This window comes from Acanthopagrus latus, chromosome 7 (assembly GCF_904848185.1).
Source record: "Acanthopagrus latus isolate v.2019 chromosome 7, fAcaLat1.1, whole genome shotgun sequence".
Taxonomy (NCBI): Eukaryota; Metazoa; Chordata; class Actinopteri; order Spariformes; family Sparidae; genus Acanthopagrus; species Acanthopagrus latus.
Window position 1 is genome coordinate 24,843,816 of NC_051045.1, and position 18,618 is coordinate 24,862,433.

Consider the following 18,618-nt stretch of genomic DNA (forward strand, 5'->3'; position numbering starts at 1 on the left):
TTTTTACTGGCCTCCATGCTGATTTCTACTGTTCCCTGTTTTCCAGAGCCTACAAGACATAAAATGTGACACACCTGAAAAAAAACACAGGGAGGCAACTTCATCTTCTGGCGATGGGAAATAAGTCGATTAGCTATATTTTAGTGTGTTTATGTGCCATATTTATGGTGTGCGCTGGCTCCATACCAACTCACCCAGGCTCTCCCAGTTCATATCATGAATTTTCTCGAGAAACATTGCGTAAATGCTTCTGTTTACTTTATGAGATCCTGCAAAAGCCCTATGTTGTACGCCACATCCTTTTTTTCAGGAATTCCCTCTGATCATTTTTGTGATTCTTTGTACGTGTAGCCTCATCGAATAGTACGAAACGAAAAGAGCCAGAACAAGCTGTAACTTTTTTTTTTCCCTGGATCCAATGACAAACAGGCTCAATCTGAATCACACAAAGACAGAAAACCTTGAGCAAATATCTACCAATGAATCTAATATTACAGCCAGTGAATGATACAAAAAAATGATGGAGTAACATCATCATTTTGTGTATAGTTAAATAACATAGTAGTAGAATATAGTAGTAGTAAAATGATAAGAAATTGTGTTTTTCTGTCACTATCATTTTTTTCTTATCTTTGTTAATACTACCCAGAATCAAAACCTGGTTTCAAGAAAGTTGAGATATGATTTTTGAAGACTCTGTCAGGTCAAAAATGATTCATTTTTATTAATTATGTTAATGATTAATGATTGCTGATTGTTGTAAAACACTGTGAAAAACTAAGTAATACATGTTGCAAGTAATCCTCGCTCAGGTGGTGTTCAGGTCAAAATTCAACCCAATCCAGTAGAAAATGATTAAATATTGTGTCTTTGAGCACGCGTACAAAGAATCACACAAATGGTTCACTTTAGCAAACTTCCAAAATCCATACCTAAAAAAGTATTTAATGTACAGTGATAAGCTTCTACAAGGTCCTACGAGTTAACTGGAGGTTTTACATGAATTTTTTCAAGGAATTCCATGACATGAACTGGGAAAAGTTCTTAATTCTGGCTGTGTTGGCATGAAATGACCCTGTTATTGACTGATAACAATCTCAGCCAATCCTAATCATCTCTATCCCTCCTCCAACCGAACCCCAGCTGTTTAACATGTCAGCAGGAGCTGCATTCAAGACAGCCACACTGGTTTAACCGTTTGGAGGATGTACAGCTGGTTAGCTGCAGTGACCAGCTGTGATAGACTGCCGTGGCAAAGACTTGAAACGGAGGCGTATGGCCACGGGGAATGACTGTCGCAAAAGCGGCTCTCCCTTCATTCCCTCTCCTCACTCTCGCCTCCTAGCCCTCAGTCAAACTGTCACCGCTAATAGGGAGCGACCATTTCAGCCATGTTAATTTCCTCGGCTCCAATCAGGGCATGAGGCAGAGGGGAGACATTTTAACGACACCAATTATGACTTACTTAACGAGACATATGATTAACATGCGAGTCGCACACTGCAGCGCTCGCTGGCGCTGATAGGTCCGACGGCGAGTCCTCGTCTGTTGAAAAGGCAGCAGGAGCCAGCGTCGCCGGCTGCCTTCACTCCGGACCGTCACGCGCTTGTCAAGGGCTCCGGGTCATTTAGCCGGCAGCCGCATTACCGCTGGGCTCGGCACACGTCGCTGATTTGCGGCCGCTTGCTGTTTTTCTGAGCTCTACCTATTCAGCCAGTTTCTCCCTACAAAGGGAAAGAATGAGCCTCAGCCCTGTGAACCTGGAAGTTGTTCTGCCTCTGATGTCGGAGGGCGACACGGAAAAGAGATCAGTGGCAAATTACTGAGGTAGATTTCCTGATCATAATGATGGCTCCCACAGCTCTTTTGTGTTTTTGGAAATGGAATTTATATTTAGTCGCTCGTGTCTCTCTAATTGCTCTACGCGAGCGACTGTTCTTTCAGATTTGACTTTTCGGGTTGTTATTACTGTTTTTTGTCAGATTTGTCCCTCAGTGACCTGACTGCTTGAAAGCCTGTTGAAAAGGGAGAAAAATGTCGCTGCACACACAGCAACTGCTGTAAACGAAGTTGAGTATTTGAATAAATTGGCTGAAATTCCTGAATTAATTCTTGCTATGGAATTACTTAATATACCTCAAGCGTGGTGAGTCCCTGGGTTTACCTCCATCATTAAAGGACACACATTATGCACATTGTCATGTTTTTATTTTCTTTATTTTTAAGATTAGGCAAATGTTTGACTCTGTGATGTAGTGTGAGGTCACAATGTCACGGAATTAGAGGCGGGACTACTGGCGAGGCATTTAAGGAGCGGCATTTCTGTGGGAGAGAGGAGCTCCTGCTGTTGTGGACTTTATAGACCTTCATAGCTTCATAGTACGACTATACAATACTACCATAGGTCTCCTTCAAAGCCATGACTAACAATTCTCACAGTTGTTCAATCGATAAAACACACATTGTGCCAACACCACAGCTGTATGGTAGATATTCCGGTTCTCTCTCTGTTAAAGTTTAAGCCGCCCACGCCGCCAAACACCAGCTCCCAGTCCAGGAGAGAGCAGTGTGCAGTTTGCATCCCCAGTGTTTGATAGACTCACATACATTCATTACTACACCGGTACTACTACTGCTGAGAGTTGCTGATGCTGGAGGACAGAGACCTTCCTCAGCAAATCTCCGATTCACTGGCAAACTGAATGGAAACACGCACACACTCACACATGCACACATGCACTTACATCCATCGCTTCACTCTTCAGTGCACTCCAATGTTTTTTTTTCTTTTTTTGCAAAATCACGATTTTCTTTCTGCAGGAGGCAGGAAAAATAGTTAATACACCAGCCTGAACACAAGTTTGCAGCTGCTCACAAAGCTAGACGAAGAGGGCTGATGTGAGTCTGTGTGTGTGTGTTAGTGTGCGTGTGTGTGCGCGCCCATGTGTGCAGATCCATGCGGTGCTGCGAGCGAATAAGCCTCCTCCTCTCCACCACCCCCGCCTCTCGGCACGTCAGGTGGGACTGTGATAGGATCCAATTAAGGTAGCTGTAGATAAAATGATGATGAATTGCAGCGGTGGGGTAGACTGACGGACACAAACACACACACACACACACACAGGCAAACACAAGCGCGCCTACACAAGTCTGGCAAACCATTACAGCGGAAAAAAGAGGGGAAGCGAGAAAAGACAAAGAAGGTGCGAGCCAAAGAGGGGGTGAGGGAATTAGGAACAGACAATGACGATGCAACGGAGAGCGCGACGGAGGAGGTAGAGAGAGGTGAGAGAGGATGAGAAGAATAAAGGAAGACGGAGGGGAGGGGAGAGAGACTGAGCCCGGCGAGCAGACTAGGGGAAACAAACAAATGAGGGAGGAAACAGATAGAGAAAAAAAAACAAAAAAACAGTGTGGAATAGAAGATTTTTGAGAAAGCAATGCTGAAAGAAGAAGAAAGTCATGATCGGTGCAAAAGTGAAAGTGCTGAGATGAACTAGAATGGCCGAGGGTGGAGGAGGACAGTCAGGACAACAGGGACTGGTTAGAGAGTTGCTCAGCCGTGTAGCGTTCGGTTGTAGAGTACAAGAGTCAGGTCAGGAGTTAGTAATGCAATCTTATTCTGGGACCTGTTGGGAAAATGTGGTTGGAGAAAGCAAACAGGGCACCCACTTTACACTCACCCACCCAACTGCTGTCCAACCACGCCGGTGCTCCGGAACGACAGGACCACGTGTGACATCACAGCAAAATATTTAGCCTATTTTGATATTGTAGATCTTTCTTTTGATAGAGGATGAACATCCATCGGCACACTTCTGACACTCGGTTCAGTCGTTGTTATTAATCACAGTGAACAGACAGAATTCAGAGTCTTGTCAGTGTTACATTATGTTTGTGTGGTAATGCAGTTTGAGTGCACATTCGTTTGAATCGTCTACACTGCAGTAATTACGCTACTTTTGATAAGAATGAATGCTGACTTGATGTTCGCTGTGATGGATTACATGAATCAAGAGAGTTTCAGGCCTGCTGTGAGAATATGATATCATACAGAACAGGGTCACTCTGAAGGTTTAAAAATGACATCATCAGCCTTCAATGTTTTAACAGAAAGCCTGAATTAAAAAAACGTCCGACACGTGATCATAACATTGGCGGAATGTTCTGTGACATATTGTAAACAATGCAGTGTGAGTTATAGCAACATAGCAGTTGAGGTGCAGGTCAGCTATCTTCAGCGCTAAATTATGTTGTAATGGTACACATGGAGAAATGCAGGTTATTTCTCATATAGATATCACGTTTAGGCTGTGGGTCCTGAGTAATTACATTGTTATTGTTTGACCAGATGGCCCAAGAGTCAAGATATCCCGGATTCCATTCGTCTTTAAATCTTATGTGAATCCAACAAACTCATGCACCTGGAAAACACGCTGATAAGAACTTTAAGAGTCACTAAAATCTTAAAACCAAAACAATGAGCTGAAAGTAGTTAAAACGTACCATAGCGCTAAGGAAGCTGCACAGTTAGGTAACAATGCAATATGTATTTGTTGCTACTAATGACACATCTTTGATGATATAACAGTGATAAGTGCAGCTGTATGAAGATAAAACATTAAATCACACCAATGTGGTCTTTCAACCCACATGTGAATGTGTTCATAGCCTTCATTCTCAGAGTAACTGCATGCTTATAATTAATAATATGGTTGTTAATAGAAACACTGACGACGAAAGAGTTAACTCGGAGGATCAGCACACAGAAGGTCTATCTATGATGGAGAACCTGTGTACTTGCTACCATTGTATTCAGTATTCTCAGTAGGGAAGTGTGTGTACATGTATCACAGCTGGCTGTGACTGGGACAGCGGAGTGTAATAAATCACAGAGAAAATTAGCCAGCAGTAGACGTACACTCATCCATTCCATCTTGCTGTCTCTTTGTGCATTATTTAGCCCCTCGCCAAACGCTGAAACATTGAACTTGCATACTCAAATACACCAGGGACCCAGAATACGCATGGATGCTCTCTGGGATGTTCATGGGAAAACACGAGATGGCGAGAGCACACACAGATAGGATGCCTGCAAGCTGCGTGGATACCTACTGGTTCATGGACAACACACACACACACACACACACACACACACACACACACACACACACATCCTCCCCAGGGGTTTGGAAGCCCAAGTGAAGCAGACATATGGAGATTCTCCACATGATCCTCTTCCTAATCATGTGGAGCAGACGGAGACTGTAGCATCAGCAACAACCAGCAACCTGCTTTACATGATTTATTACACTGACACACACAGGCTATCAACCACCATGTGTGTATGAACATCCCACTGTAAGTCCATGCATCTGGCTCTGTTGGGAGCAGCATGAGTCATTTTAGGAGCCTGACAGACTGTGTCTGTTTGTGTGTTTACAATCCACAAATTGGTCTAGACTTCGCTCCGGTCGCGACTTTTTATAACTTTCACACACATGCCACAAATGGGACATATACAGTATGACACACGTACAGTCAGCCTATTCTCAGGGTGGCTTGGTCGGTGGCCGAATGATTCAAACTATGAGACTGTAGGTGCCTCTCATGCATCGTTAATGTAGTAGTGTAAGGGCCCTGGCACACTGACCGCGGGCCAGTACCGGGGCCATCTGTGAGCATCTGTGGCCCAGTTGTCGCGGTGTGTTCTGCAACGTCAGCACACATTAGCTCCTGTCGGCGGCTATTTGGGCAATTGAGCCTGTAGAATCGGCGCCCATTGGTGAGAAAAGTCGCCATGATTGGCTGTTCACCTGAGCCAATGAGTGCGATGGAAGAGAAGTGGCAAAATAAAGGGAAAGCCCCTCGAGTCTGTCGCTGTAGTATCCATGAATTTGGTCCTTCAATGCAGTGGCATTTGCAGCTTTCTATCAGACACGCACGTGTTCAGAAGCTATATTAGTGAGAGTGGTGTAAAACAAACAAAAAAAAAGGTGTTAAGTCTCCCTGTTTCCCATTTTGGAATGATGAATACAGACTAGCTGGTGGGTTCAAGTGCAGCTTTTAGGTCCAAACACAGTCTATGTGGGACGCCACAACAGTCCGACTTTGTCGCTGCTAGTTCTCTGATGTCAGTTTGGTGTGTCGTGGCTCTGGTGGATGAGTCAAACACAAGACTAACACTTTTGGAGAATGGAGTTCAAGTCATGCATGTAACCAGACGATAAAATTGATTTATTTTAAGAGTTTTCTTAAGTTATGTGAGCTACATACTGTCTGTCTTTTCTTAGGTTTTTATGACTTCACAACACTGAGTTAAGGCAAGGCTTTAGTTACATCTACAAAACATAATGCATACTCCATACAGAGCAGCAAATACAATCTGTTGGCAGAGGAAAGCGAGGATTATGTTTAGTTGGTTTCTTTTGTTTTTGTTTTTGTTCATTAATTGATGTACAGCATCTACATTCTTGAGTGTAGAATAACAAAAGTAAGATCTGCCATATGAACCATGTTTATTAAGGCCCCATTGAGCTGAAATGAATGGAACTGAGTGTGTGTGTGTGTGTATGTGTGTGTGTGCTGGCAGTGTATTTTTAACACACGCTCAGGTATCCTTCAACATGACTAATTACATGAGGGTGACCTGCACACGGACGCGCCCACATATGCACACACCCCTCCGTTTTTCTACCCCCCCCCCCCTTCACCAGCCAGCTGCTCTGTTTTGTTAACATCGGCACTTTTCAGTCCCTCACACACGCACACACACACACACACACCAGCCATATCTATTCATACAATCCATGGAGACATGCAATCCATGGAGACGATTCATGTAGCGAGAGAATAAACGAGTGCAGGAGCAGATAACGAATGAACCGGCGCCAGGCTGCTGTGTTACTGTAATGAGGCCAGGGACGGCTTTGTGCTCACCTTGTAGTTTTTACACCTCCTCCCCTCCCTCTCCTTTTTTCTCCCCTTGTCACCTCCCCTCCCTCCCTCCCTCCCTCCCTTATGTCCCCTCTCATTGCCCCGCCTCGTCTCTGTACCTCTCTTGTCCCTTATCGCCACCTCTTTAAAACTCTTCTTCCTTGCACTGTCCTCTGCTCTTTTTTCTTTTTCATCTCTTTCGCTCTCCTCCCCTTCTTTCTGTGTCCCATGTTCATCCTTTACTCTCGCCATCTTCCCTTTACTGGCTCTCGCTGCCTCTCCTCTTCACCCTCGCTTGCTTCTAATCTCCTCTCCTCCTTCCCTAATTCCACTCCTCTCACTTTCCCCCCTTATCTGCTCTGGAGCTGTCCTCAACTTGCATCCACTCAGCTTTCCTCTACCTTATCCCTTTTTTTTTTTTTTTTTTTCAGTTTCTACCATTCCCTCCACCTTCCTCTCCTCTCCTCTTCTCTCCTCTCCTCTCCTCTCTCCTCTCCTCCCTCTTCCCTAGGGGGGGCTACACTATGAGTTGGCTCAGGTAGATTAATTACATGCAGTGACATGGAGGAGCTGGCCAGAGGCTTCAGTAATGAGTCTGATTACTCATCTCCAGCAGCTCCGGGCGCTCAGGGGAGGGAAGTCACGATGGCAGGCCAGCAGAGAGGCCCGCTCAGCAGGGGGGAGCAACTTTTACCTACAGGGCTCCGGCAGCACTGAGTTTTTAACAGGCCCGGTGCCACCACTTCTAGATCAAAGCTGTACCAAGAGTCAGCGACATGCCGGTGGTCAATAGACATTCGATTCGGTTTATTAAGAAAAAAGTACCCAGGAGATATACTTCAACCCAGAGGTGTTGGTTTTCCTTACTTCTTACATATGTGTTCATGATTATAATCAACTCTTCAAACAAGACAAAGGCCAGCAGGACAAAAAAAAAAAATCCAAACATCTAATCACAAGTACACCAGAGGAATGACTAGTGTGGAAGAAATCCTACACTGACACCAAAGAGGTATCCCAGAGCGGGACGGCTTGGAGACAAAAAAACATAATTAAATGCAAGAAATGTGGCAAACAAGAGCGTGGATGATAAATCACAGGCTTAAAAGACAGCAACAGTTTTTTAAAAGAAGATGATTTAAGGTAAAGTGTACTGCAGTCGTATTACGATGCACTGCATGTCTGTATTTTGGCTGAATCCTGCTTCTGTCCCCATTTTGTCTTTCTGGAGCTCCAGAGGTACATAAAAGCACAAACAGTATCACCGTATCCGCTTTCACACTCATGGTCAGAGAGATTCTCAGAGCAGAAGGCTGAAAATGATTACTATGCTGCTGTGTCAGCACATCCTCATACCTAAATGACTGAGCGGGGTTATTGCTACTGACTGCCAAAATGACGTACATCACCACTGTCAAAAAGAGATTTGCAGCTTACTTACTAGCAAACGTTGCACCAGACCATTGTTGTGGAGGTGCAGTTTGGTTAGGTTTAGCCAATTAAATTACTTGGCTAGGTTTAGGCACCAACACTTTGCCTTAAATCAAGTGTATAACAAAAACATGTATAACTGAAATTATGTTTTGTTCTAACGTAACTTAAGTTTCCTCATGTATGGTATCTGTGTCGCTAACTTAAAATAACTCACAGTTGACTTTTGGTTTCACAAGGGACAGTAAGAGAATGTGAATGAAAGGCCTTTGTTTGTTGACCAATCCATGCACACCGTTCACCTGTCTTTGCTGACTTTGTTGCTCTTTATACTTCTCTTTATTCTGAGTCCCTCCTTTGCTGCTGTAATAATAACTACCCCCACTAGATGTCACCCCGCAACTATACATGCAAGGATAAGTCATATTTAGCTGCTTTCAGAATTGACCAATGTGGTTTTATTTATTTATCTATGTATTTATTTATGTATGTATGTATGTATGTATGTATGTATGTATGTATGTATGTATGTATGTATGTATGTATGTATGTATGTATGTATTCATTTATTTATTCTGATGAAGATGAGCTGGCTGTTTTCTCTAATCACCAGCACCTCCAAATCATCAATTGTATTATTCATACTTGCAAATATTTCATGATAAAGTAAACGGGCAGCAAGTTGAAAACTCTCAGCAATTGTGAAAAATGCCGTTTCCTGTAGCGGTAGAGGTCTTGAAAAAAAGATTTTCGCATTCCCACTGCTTAACAGCCATCGCTGATATTCAAACACAGGTCCTTTAAAATGTTGCCACTTGTGAAGAAAGGTTCAAGAAGAGGTAATGGCTTCAGCAGCGTTCCATTATTAGATGTACTTTGAAGCCACAGTTATAATCTTGATGTCGGAGCATCTGTCATCTTTTAAAAGATGACTGTCTAATTTTGGAACAAAGCCCCTAATTTCTGTCTCAGTTGGACTCCTATCCATCAAAAAAAAAAAAAGAAAAGAAAAGAAAAGAAATGAAAACTTAAAGAAAGAAGCTAAAATAGTTACCTCCTGACACAATATCCCTGCGTTATTGATAAGAGCTTTATAGGAAGAGTTTGTGGATAATTAAAAGCTTTGTCCTTGTAAGCGGAACCCTAAGTCATGGCAAAATGCCTGCATCTTATATCAGGTGCCATCCATACTTGTAATTTCATTAGAGAAGAATTAAAAATTGCACGGGTCAGAGCAGAGTGACAACTGGTGACTGACAAGACCAGTGTGATAAATTATTAAGTGTCAGCTCAGCTGAGCGCTGTCCTAATGTGGCTCCATTAGGCTATTTTTAGATGAAGTTCTAGCCATGCTAACAGCATCGCTCCAGGGATGGCAAGTTTGGTTGGTTTTAATATTGGTTCACATTGAAATAGCTCAGCAGTAATTGGCCTTGGCCTTGATGATCCACAATGTCTGTTTTTTGGTGAATGTCTTGATAATTATTGCCATTTAATTTTTGGTAATCAGCATTATGTCCCGTTATGTTGAATTGTAATGAATATGGTAATGCCCACAGTGTCCGTCAAGCTTGATCTTAATAGTTTTGTTCGTCATTTACAGTGCTATAGTTTTACCTCGGTGCAGTTATGCCGATAATGACAATAAAGCTCAACTACCAACTAAATAAAAAGGATTCATGCTGTGTGGCAAATTGCTGTCAAAATAAATCATGAAGCCATTATCCATTTCCCTGAAAATACACAGGGTCTGACTAATAAATAGAAATCAGGAGTGTTAGTAGACTCCAACCCAGACGTATATACTCCAGCAAGTAGGCCGACCCTTAGTAACAATTTGGCAACGGTTCCTAGTTCCTGTTGATTTAACCTTGAGCTAATATGAAATTGATACTTTCAAAGCTAACTTGGCATGTATTTTTAAGTCACAGAGATGGCGGATGCTGGGTTGTACTATGATGCTGATTTGAAATTCTAAATGTCAAAGTTGACCAATCAGATTGCTTGGTTGGAACTTGTATTACTTGTGTTGCTGTTTTATTGACTTTTAGCACCACTGTGTTTCGGCAAAGCCTCGTACAGCTGTTATAGCTGCTGTATACCCGATCTTTGCTCACTCATGTCTCTCTTTTACAATGACAAAAACTACAAGAGGAACTTTGGATCTCTTGGAAATTATACTGAGCTAGTTCCAGGTGACACTTGTGGTTTTAGGGGCTGTTTAGTTCTAAAGTCGTTTTAGCTTCGCTGGGCTGAACCCGTCTTCTGCTTCACCATTCTCCTTCTGCTACTTTTCAGTGTTAAATCAGCCTCAAAGGTGTCTTTTTACACCGAAGTGTCCGACGGAAAGGGAGTTAGACAGTGGGTGATGCTCAGTGTGACGGGGTGTCACGGTGTCGCGGTGTCACAGTGCGGTTTGTGTCGGCGATTTAAACCATGTGACAGCATGAATAAAGCATGATGTGGCGGGCAGCGAGGTGGGCAGGGACTGACAAGAGAACAAGCTCACCCAGTGTTTTGGTGACGGGAGACAAGTCGAAACCCTTAAAGTTTAATGGGGGCCACGCCGCAGAGAGGAGTAGTGTGTGGGCATGTGTGTGTGCGTGGGTCCTGTGGTTTCAGTGGGGGCTGGAAGCTGCCATACACAGGCTTTTAAACAGTGGGGCGTAATGGTGATGCTAATAAAGTCAGCAGGCTGCCTCATGTGTGATGGATCAGGGTCACACTGAACTGGTGGGAAGGGAATAAGTCCAATCAGCCTCTCCTTTGTGGCAAAAGAGTGTTTTGGTTGAATCCCCGTGCTCTGGAGCTGCTGACCTCGGAGAATCCTGTGGTTTTTACTGGTCTGTGTTCCCTCTCAGCTTGGATCCAGACTTCCCACATTTCTTCTGCTGTGGCGGCTTACAAAGTCTCCTTTTTCCTCATGTTTAGTTTCTTTTTCCTCTCCTTTTTTCCTCAAGGGTTTAAGCTAAACCAAAACCACCATGGCTCTGAAATGAAACCGTAAGGGTTTACATGTGTGTCACTGCTTTGCAGGCATATACAAGGACAACACATGTCGCTCATTTTTTCTCCTGACTTACTTCCTAAAAAGTAAGCGGCAGATCAGATGAGTTTAAACAAAAATAATGTGTCAAATATCATGCTTTCCAACTGACCTCAGTGTCGCTGCAATGAGTTATATATAATACTGCGCGAGGTCGTCACACTTTCTGAACTGGGGAAAAAAAAAGGTCGCCAATAATATGATCTGAGACACAAAGCAAATTGATGCATTTCCTAAAACATATGGTTGATAGCTTTGTCTGCTTGTGTCTGGGGAAAAGAACACAATCTACACACAGGACGTCATCAAGTGTGAGTATCTTATTTAGTCCTGGGATATATTGTATCTGGTACTGGAGGCACGCTGGTGAACCAAGATTGGGGTGAAGTTTTGAATTTATCATTGGTGTGTGTGTGTGTGTGTGTGTGTGTGTGTGTGTGTGTGTGTGTGTCTGTGTTAGTGTGCATGCGTGTGTCTCAGGCCCCATTGCCCATATGGGATGGTCGAGTCCCGTCTATCAAATCCAGTGTGTCAGTGAGCAAATTGGAAATGCCAATTTCACTTTACGCCGCTCCGTATCTTATCTCTCCCTCACCCTCATCCCACCACTTAGCTCCTGCCTAAATGAATAAGGTCCTCTCACACGTCTACTAGTGTCCGATTTCTGTCTGCTTTCACCTCTCCGACCACCCCCCCGTTCCTCCTCCACGTCTCCCTCCCTTCATCCATTCCCTCCCATTTTCCTCTTGTCACCTGCCTCCTTCCTCCGTCCTCCCTTCCTATTCCTGTCTCCATTCTTCCGTGCCCATTCAACTGTAACCCATCTGTTATTTCTCCATGTGTAGTTATGAAATATGTCTGTTTTGGTAAATATGGATTTATGCGTGTGTGCATGGTCGGGCCGTATCGCTGTCTGCAATGAACAAGCCGGGGCGAATCACTATGCAAATTAAACAATATCTCGTACAATTCCCGATTTGCATTGAATCCATTACAAATCAGCAATTTCTCACACACTCCTTGTCTCTTCTGTTTCTCTGTCTGTCTCAGTATGACTACGAGGGCAGTGACATCAGTGACCTACCGGTCGACCTCTCCGTGGTGTGGAATGGAATCTTTGTCATTGACAACCCGTTCAACATCCAAGGTACAACACTTTCTTTCCCCATCCCCTTCCCAGTTCTCCTCGCTCATTTCTCTGGCGCGCTCGGGCATTGTTGCTCGGCAAAGAATTTCGAACCAGCTCTGGTTGTGTATCCGCCTGTAATGATTTTCTGTGGAGCAACAACGCCGTGCGCAGTTTTTTTTCCCCCTTCATAAGAAATCTGTAATTTCGTTTCTTGACAGCCATCAGGGAGAAAGGTGAAAGTGTACCATCCGTTTGGAAAAACACCATCCTTGTCTCGGGGATAAAAGAGGGGCAGAGGGAGTGATTGATGGATGGCGACGATAACAAACATCCAACACAGAAATTAATAGGGATGGATGTTAGAGAGAAAGATAAACAAATGGCAAAAGCAATAGGCAGAGAAGAGGATGAAGGAGGAAGAGCGATGGGTGGATGACAGGTTGATAAATGCAGCACGTAATGGCGGAGGGGTGTAGATGAGAGTAAAGGGATTGATAAAGAAAAACAGAAAGCGACATGGAGGGATAGCATTTATTATTTGTAATCGCCATTTGGGCATGAAGTGGAAAACAATTACCAATTCTAAATTCTTCATCAAGTGTAATATATTTGGTGGCGGAGGCTAATGATTTTAGACGTCCCATTACACAAGATAATACAAGTCTTGCTCTCAAATGTGTCATACACTCTTTTTGCAGAAGTAAAGTGCACGCCTGGAATCAGATGGACTGACCTTTCCTTCTCTTTTCTCTTCCCTACTGTTCACTATTCACTTCAGTCTTTAGGAGACGCACGTGCACATTTTAATCTCACATCCTTTGTTTTCCATCTGACCTCATTTTGATGAATGTCAGACATGCGGTTCATTTTGCAGATTGCTCGGAAATTAGTTGCTTATCGGTCCTGACCTAATTCTTTCTGCCTGTGTCATTATGTTTAAAATATGCTCCTTTAGGTGTTTCGGTCTGTCTGCGCTGCAAAATCCTTTTGTGGGGATTAAACATCCCGAGTTTAGCATGTGCTGAGAAGTATTGTAGCTGCCACCGCCGAATAAATAATCACATTCCTGCGCAATCAAACAGATGGATCCTGAAGTGTACTGTAATTTTGAGCCATAGATTTGATGACTTTGATCATATAAGCACTCGACTGAGCACTACAGGCTGATGTTTTGTGAATAATCCACTCTGTACTTAGTATGAGCATCCCTTTAGTGAGTCAAGTAAGTCTGCACATTGCATTTTGATGTGTGTATTTCATGGAATTTTACTTTAGCTTTATGACATTATAGAAAATGTGCTAGTATTTGTGTTAATACTATTATTGTTGGCAAAATGACAATGTTTTATGAGGTTATATTACTGAGGATGTGTTTGGTGCACACCAACTCTGGCACAACTGTCCATTTGGTTTGTTCACACTGGTGTAAAGATTGTAATCCCAGCTCGGCAGAGGTTGCTCTGGATCTCAGTCCCCTAAAACCTCTGTGCAGTTATTTCTGGCATAAGTACCAGCAACTTGATGGTCCTGCTGTCTCCTGATGCCCAAGGTGATGCCGATGTTGCAGGATGGCAATCACCCAAATTGCCCGACGAAGGAGTTACGTGTCAGTCAATATAACTTAATGATCGGCCCTTTCCTGTTGTCGAACTAAAAGTCAGGATGCACGATGTGCATGTGTTGGGCCGATAAATGATTGGCCTGATACTGGGAAATTTATTTTACCTATTGGTCAAATTTAAGCTGATTAATGTAGCTGATAATAAGAAGCCAAATTGCTTTCATTGATTTAACAAGAGCAGCATCTGCACGTCCTGATACAGCAGTTGGCAGCTTTAAAAGTTGGTTTGCACCCACCAGTAAACACAGATAAGTGGAACGTGTTGCGTTAAAACTCCACGAGTCGGCTCAAAATCTATCCTACATCGAGTCAATGACTTACAGGTACTGCACTTGTTGCTATCTGATATTTCAATGTATTAAGACTGGCGTTGTGATTCACAGACAGTCAGTTCATACTTTTGAAAGATACAATCTGTGCTTTTGTTGTATAGCATCTCCAAATCCCAGAATTTCCCTCATTGCTCATAGTTTATACATTGAAAATAAACACAAGTCGCCGTTGGGTTGAAACCACTGAGCTGTGAGTTTTCATATATCGAGGATCGTGCCTTTGAATAAAAGCGATAACGGGGCTTTTGGCATCGGTTCATGCTCAGGATGCGTTTCGATACAACAGGGTAATCCTACTAACTCTTGAAACGGGCCCTGGGGACCATGTGTGCCACGACGAGCGCTTCGCATTTGACAGCAGCGGTGTTGAGCTCTGAGGTTGGGAGAGTGAAATCCAACGATCTCAGAGGCGATGAGCGAATTAACTAGACGGGTGCGTTCCTGTCGTCGTGTCACTGAGTAAGCAGCGCTCGCTGCTCGACTTCCTGGGTGGCAGGGAGTTTAAGCAGGCAGCGTGCGGCCTGTGGCGTATTCGTCACGACAAGCCAAAGACAGACTTCTGCAACATGTGGCGGCGTTATGGATGAGTAATGAATCAACAACCCGATCAACCCCCCGTAGATATATTATACTTATTGTGCTAAAGCCTCACAGAAAACCTATTAGGATTATGAGTTCAATGCAACGCTTAGTGTTAAAGGTCTGAAACTCTTTGGGAAACGCGCTTTATAAAACCGTCCACACTCGTACCAATCTCATAAAGACCTTCTCCTCCTTTTCTCCTCCTCTTTCTCTCCATCCTCCATTAATCCCTCCTCGCTCCATCCCTGTCTTTTTTTTTTTTTTTTTTATTCCGCTCCAAAACTGGAGCTGCATTATCCGTCTGCAGCTCAGCCGCTCGGCCCGGGCCCTGCTTTGCCCCGGTGTAAAGTGGAGATGTTAATGTTAATTAAATCATTCATTTGGTTCAGATTAATTAGCGTCGCGCTACTTTTAAGCTGAGCCGCGGCTAATCAGATTAGGCCGAGCGGAGGGCCGAGGCGGGCAGATGGATACGGAAGAAGCTCGCTTTGAAGTCCGGCCGCCGTCTGTCTACTGAAGAGGAGGAGGAGGAGGAGATTCTGTGCTCTGTTGCTTTTTTTTTTTCGTCCCCCTCTTTGTTTTTTCAATTCAGTTCATTTCGAATCTGTTTAACTGGTGTGACAGCAAACAAACCTGCCTGCAGGGTTTGCTGTTGTTGTATCAATGATAGATAATTGTTATAGAGATTAACCGGTGACAAATGGCAGATCATAAAAACCTATCCACTTACCGGCACTTATTTTCTCTCCTGTTTGCATATGAATTTCTCTCCTCTATTTGTCTTTTTCCGCACTTACACAGATCCTCTCTGCGTCTCTCTCTCTCTCTCTCTCATCTCCCCCTCTACCTCGCTCTCTTCCTCTCTGGCTCTATCTGTTGCTCTGATTCTGTCGTCCTTGCGGGGCCTCGCCATCTTTAAATTCATAACAATTCTTGTTGCTGTTTTGTTAACAAGCGCAGCTAAAAATGTATCCTCCCCCCCTCCTCCTCCTCCTCCTCCCCCGCTCCCTTTCATCTCCTTCTCCTCTCTCTTCTCAGGTGTTTGAGGTTTAAATTATTTATTTATCTATTTAGTTATTCTTTTTTTATTTTTTTATTTTTACTTTTAATGACTTTTTCCACTCCGCAGAGTTGAGGGAATTTTTTTTTTTTTTTTTTTCACACAACAAATTATCAACTCCCCATTGGTGTTAGAAGACATTACCTGTCGAATTAATTTCTGTTATATCCCTGCAGGTCGCTTGTTCATTTTTTTCTCCCCCCTCCATTTATCTGCGGAAACTGTTATTTTTCTCATCGTCACAGCCTCCTAGTGGCAATAATCACCCACTGAAGGTTTTAGGTGTTACGATGGTGATTAATATTCATATGTGCTGTTTCCTGCTCTCTTGTCTGGCTAATGGACACAAACTGTATACTTTTGATTACTTTTTTAAAAACTTATTTTCATGCCGCAGTGGCTCTCTTTCACATTAGCAGTTTTCAGAACTCTCCGTGCATCAGAACTATTTCTTCAGGAGGATAGACAAAGTTTCCAAAAGAAAGTAACCATAGGCTAGTTTGTGTATTTAAATCTCAGCAGCAGCTTAACTGCTGTTTAAACATGTGCTCGGGTAGAAAATGGAGCACAGAACCAACACTAGGGCTGTTAGCTCATTTTGAACAGTGTAAAATGAATGTCAGATAACTTTTTTTGCTGTTATAAACTAACATATGAACCCTGCAATTTACAAGTGGGCTAGAGCAGTAGACTACAGAATAATTTGCATTTGACTACACCATTGTGTTTTAGCTTTTCAGTCATGCTAATTAGCCTGCGTGCTCATATAAAAACACATGCCTGAGCAAACTAGAGAGCAGGCTCAGAGGTGGGACCGAACAATGGGCCATTAAGCTACAGCAGCATGTATATGTGTTGTAAAAACAAAGAGTGAAAGGTAGGACCAGGGAGTTATTTCATTATTCAGCCTCTACTCCACTAGCTTTTGGGTTTCATATAGCCTACTTGGAATAGTTGGAATCAAACATTTTTGATAAATATGCTTATATACTTTCTTACTGGGAGTTAAATAAGGTGTGTATGCTAGTTGCAGCTGGTTACTTAGCCTAGCCTAGCTTAAAGTTGTGTCTTAGCTTTTCAGTGATGTACGTACAAGTGTTGTTTAACAAAGAGTGAAAGGTAAGACTAGAAACAGGAAGAGGCAGCTAGCCATGCTCTGCCAAAAAAAAAACACTTTTTCTTCACACTTCTACTGTTCATACTAGCTCATACTAAATAAAGTGAATATTAACTTATATTTATATATTATATCATATTGCTGTTAGCTAACACATGAAGCTCGAGATTTGCAGTTTTTTTTTTATTATTATTTGGCTACCTTTGACTTTGAAGAGTAAACAACAAAACCGTCTCTGAGCTGTTCAGAATAATTAGCTAATTAGCCTAAAATCAAGAAAATATGTCTGAAAATGGATGGCCGAGTGAATGCTAGGGCAGGCCCATATATGGGACTTAACAACAACAAAAGGTTTTCTTCAACAAAGAGAGAAAGGTATGAGTTGACACGTTGTTTCTTTAGACTAGCCAGCCTCTGCACTATAAACTTTTGGTTTTCATATTGCCTGGCCTACTCGGAACATGTAGAACAGGGTTGTGATTTTCTCTAATACAATATTGCCTTGCAGTGAAACTTAGCACTGTGGCTGCTAGCTGGCCAACTTTAATTCAAATGATCGTACACACTGTTTTATTAAGCTAGTTAGCTGGCATGCCAATCCGCTATAATCATAAAAGCCATTGCCACACATAAACCAATGTCACTACCATCTGTGTTCCCTCATGTACTGACCGTCACGTCACATTAACACTAAACATTTAAGTTTGATAGTTTGCTAATGCTGTCAAAATCTGCTGTTCCCCACACAGCCCAGTGACTGAAGTAATTAGTAGTATAATTGCAGCTCCAGTCACATCTCATCTGTCTCTGTGCGCCCCGCCACAGCCCATCTCTACAAGTGCAGAGCGCTGCGGGACAGCTGCGGTATGTGCCTGAAGGCCGACCCCAGGTTCGAATGTGGCTGGTGCGTCCAGGACAGGAAGTGCTCCCTCAGGCAGGAGTGTACCGGTGGAGGAAATTCCCACCTCCCAATGCAGATGACTGAAGGCGGAGGATGGATGCACGCCACCTCTGGAAACAGCCGCTGCACCCACCCCAAGATCACTAAGGTAGGTGTGAATGGGAAAATGACACCCTCTGCTCACTGAGTTTCCTGCAGGCTCATAACAAAATACTCTGATACAAAATGACTGCCATTTTGTAGCCGTGTATCGAACATTCTGTAGATGCTGTGTTTACGGATTTGTTAATCATAACCATAATTGTCTCTGTTTGTGAGAGAGGATGGACAGTGTGTCATACACTGCTGTCATATCAGATTCTGAACTACACTGTGCTTTCATAGACTCAGAATCAGGTTTCTGGAGAAGCAGGTTTGACATGCAAGAGATTTTCCTTGGACGCTTACATTTAAAGTTATTTGT

The 18,618-nt window shown here is 43.2% G+C and overlaps 1 protein-coding gene across 8 annotated transcripts in view; it reads left to right on the top strand.

Moving 5' to 3' along the window:
- Positions 1–18,618, top strand: part of LOC119022961 (plexin-A1-like) — a 294,058-nt gene that overhangs the window by 198,575 nt on the left and 76,865 nt on the right. For 7 of the 8 annotated variants that reach the window (XM_037104478.1, XM_037104481.1, XM_037104479.1 and 4 more), the window contains 2 exons: positions 12,464–12,560; positions 18,080–18,303. In XM_037104478.1, the coding sequence (XP_036960373.1) occupies positions 12,464–12,560; positions 18,080–18,303 (321 nt within the window). Of the gene's footprint in view, positions 1–46; positions 479–12,463; positions 12,561–18,079; positions 18,304–18,618 lie in introns of those variants that run through there. The other variant, XM_037104484.1, reaches the window with a different exon arrangement.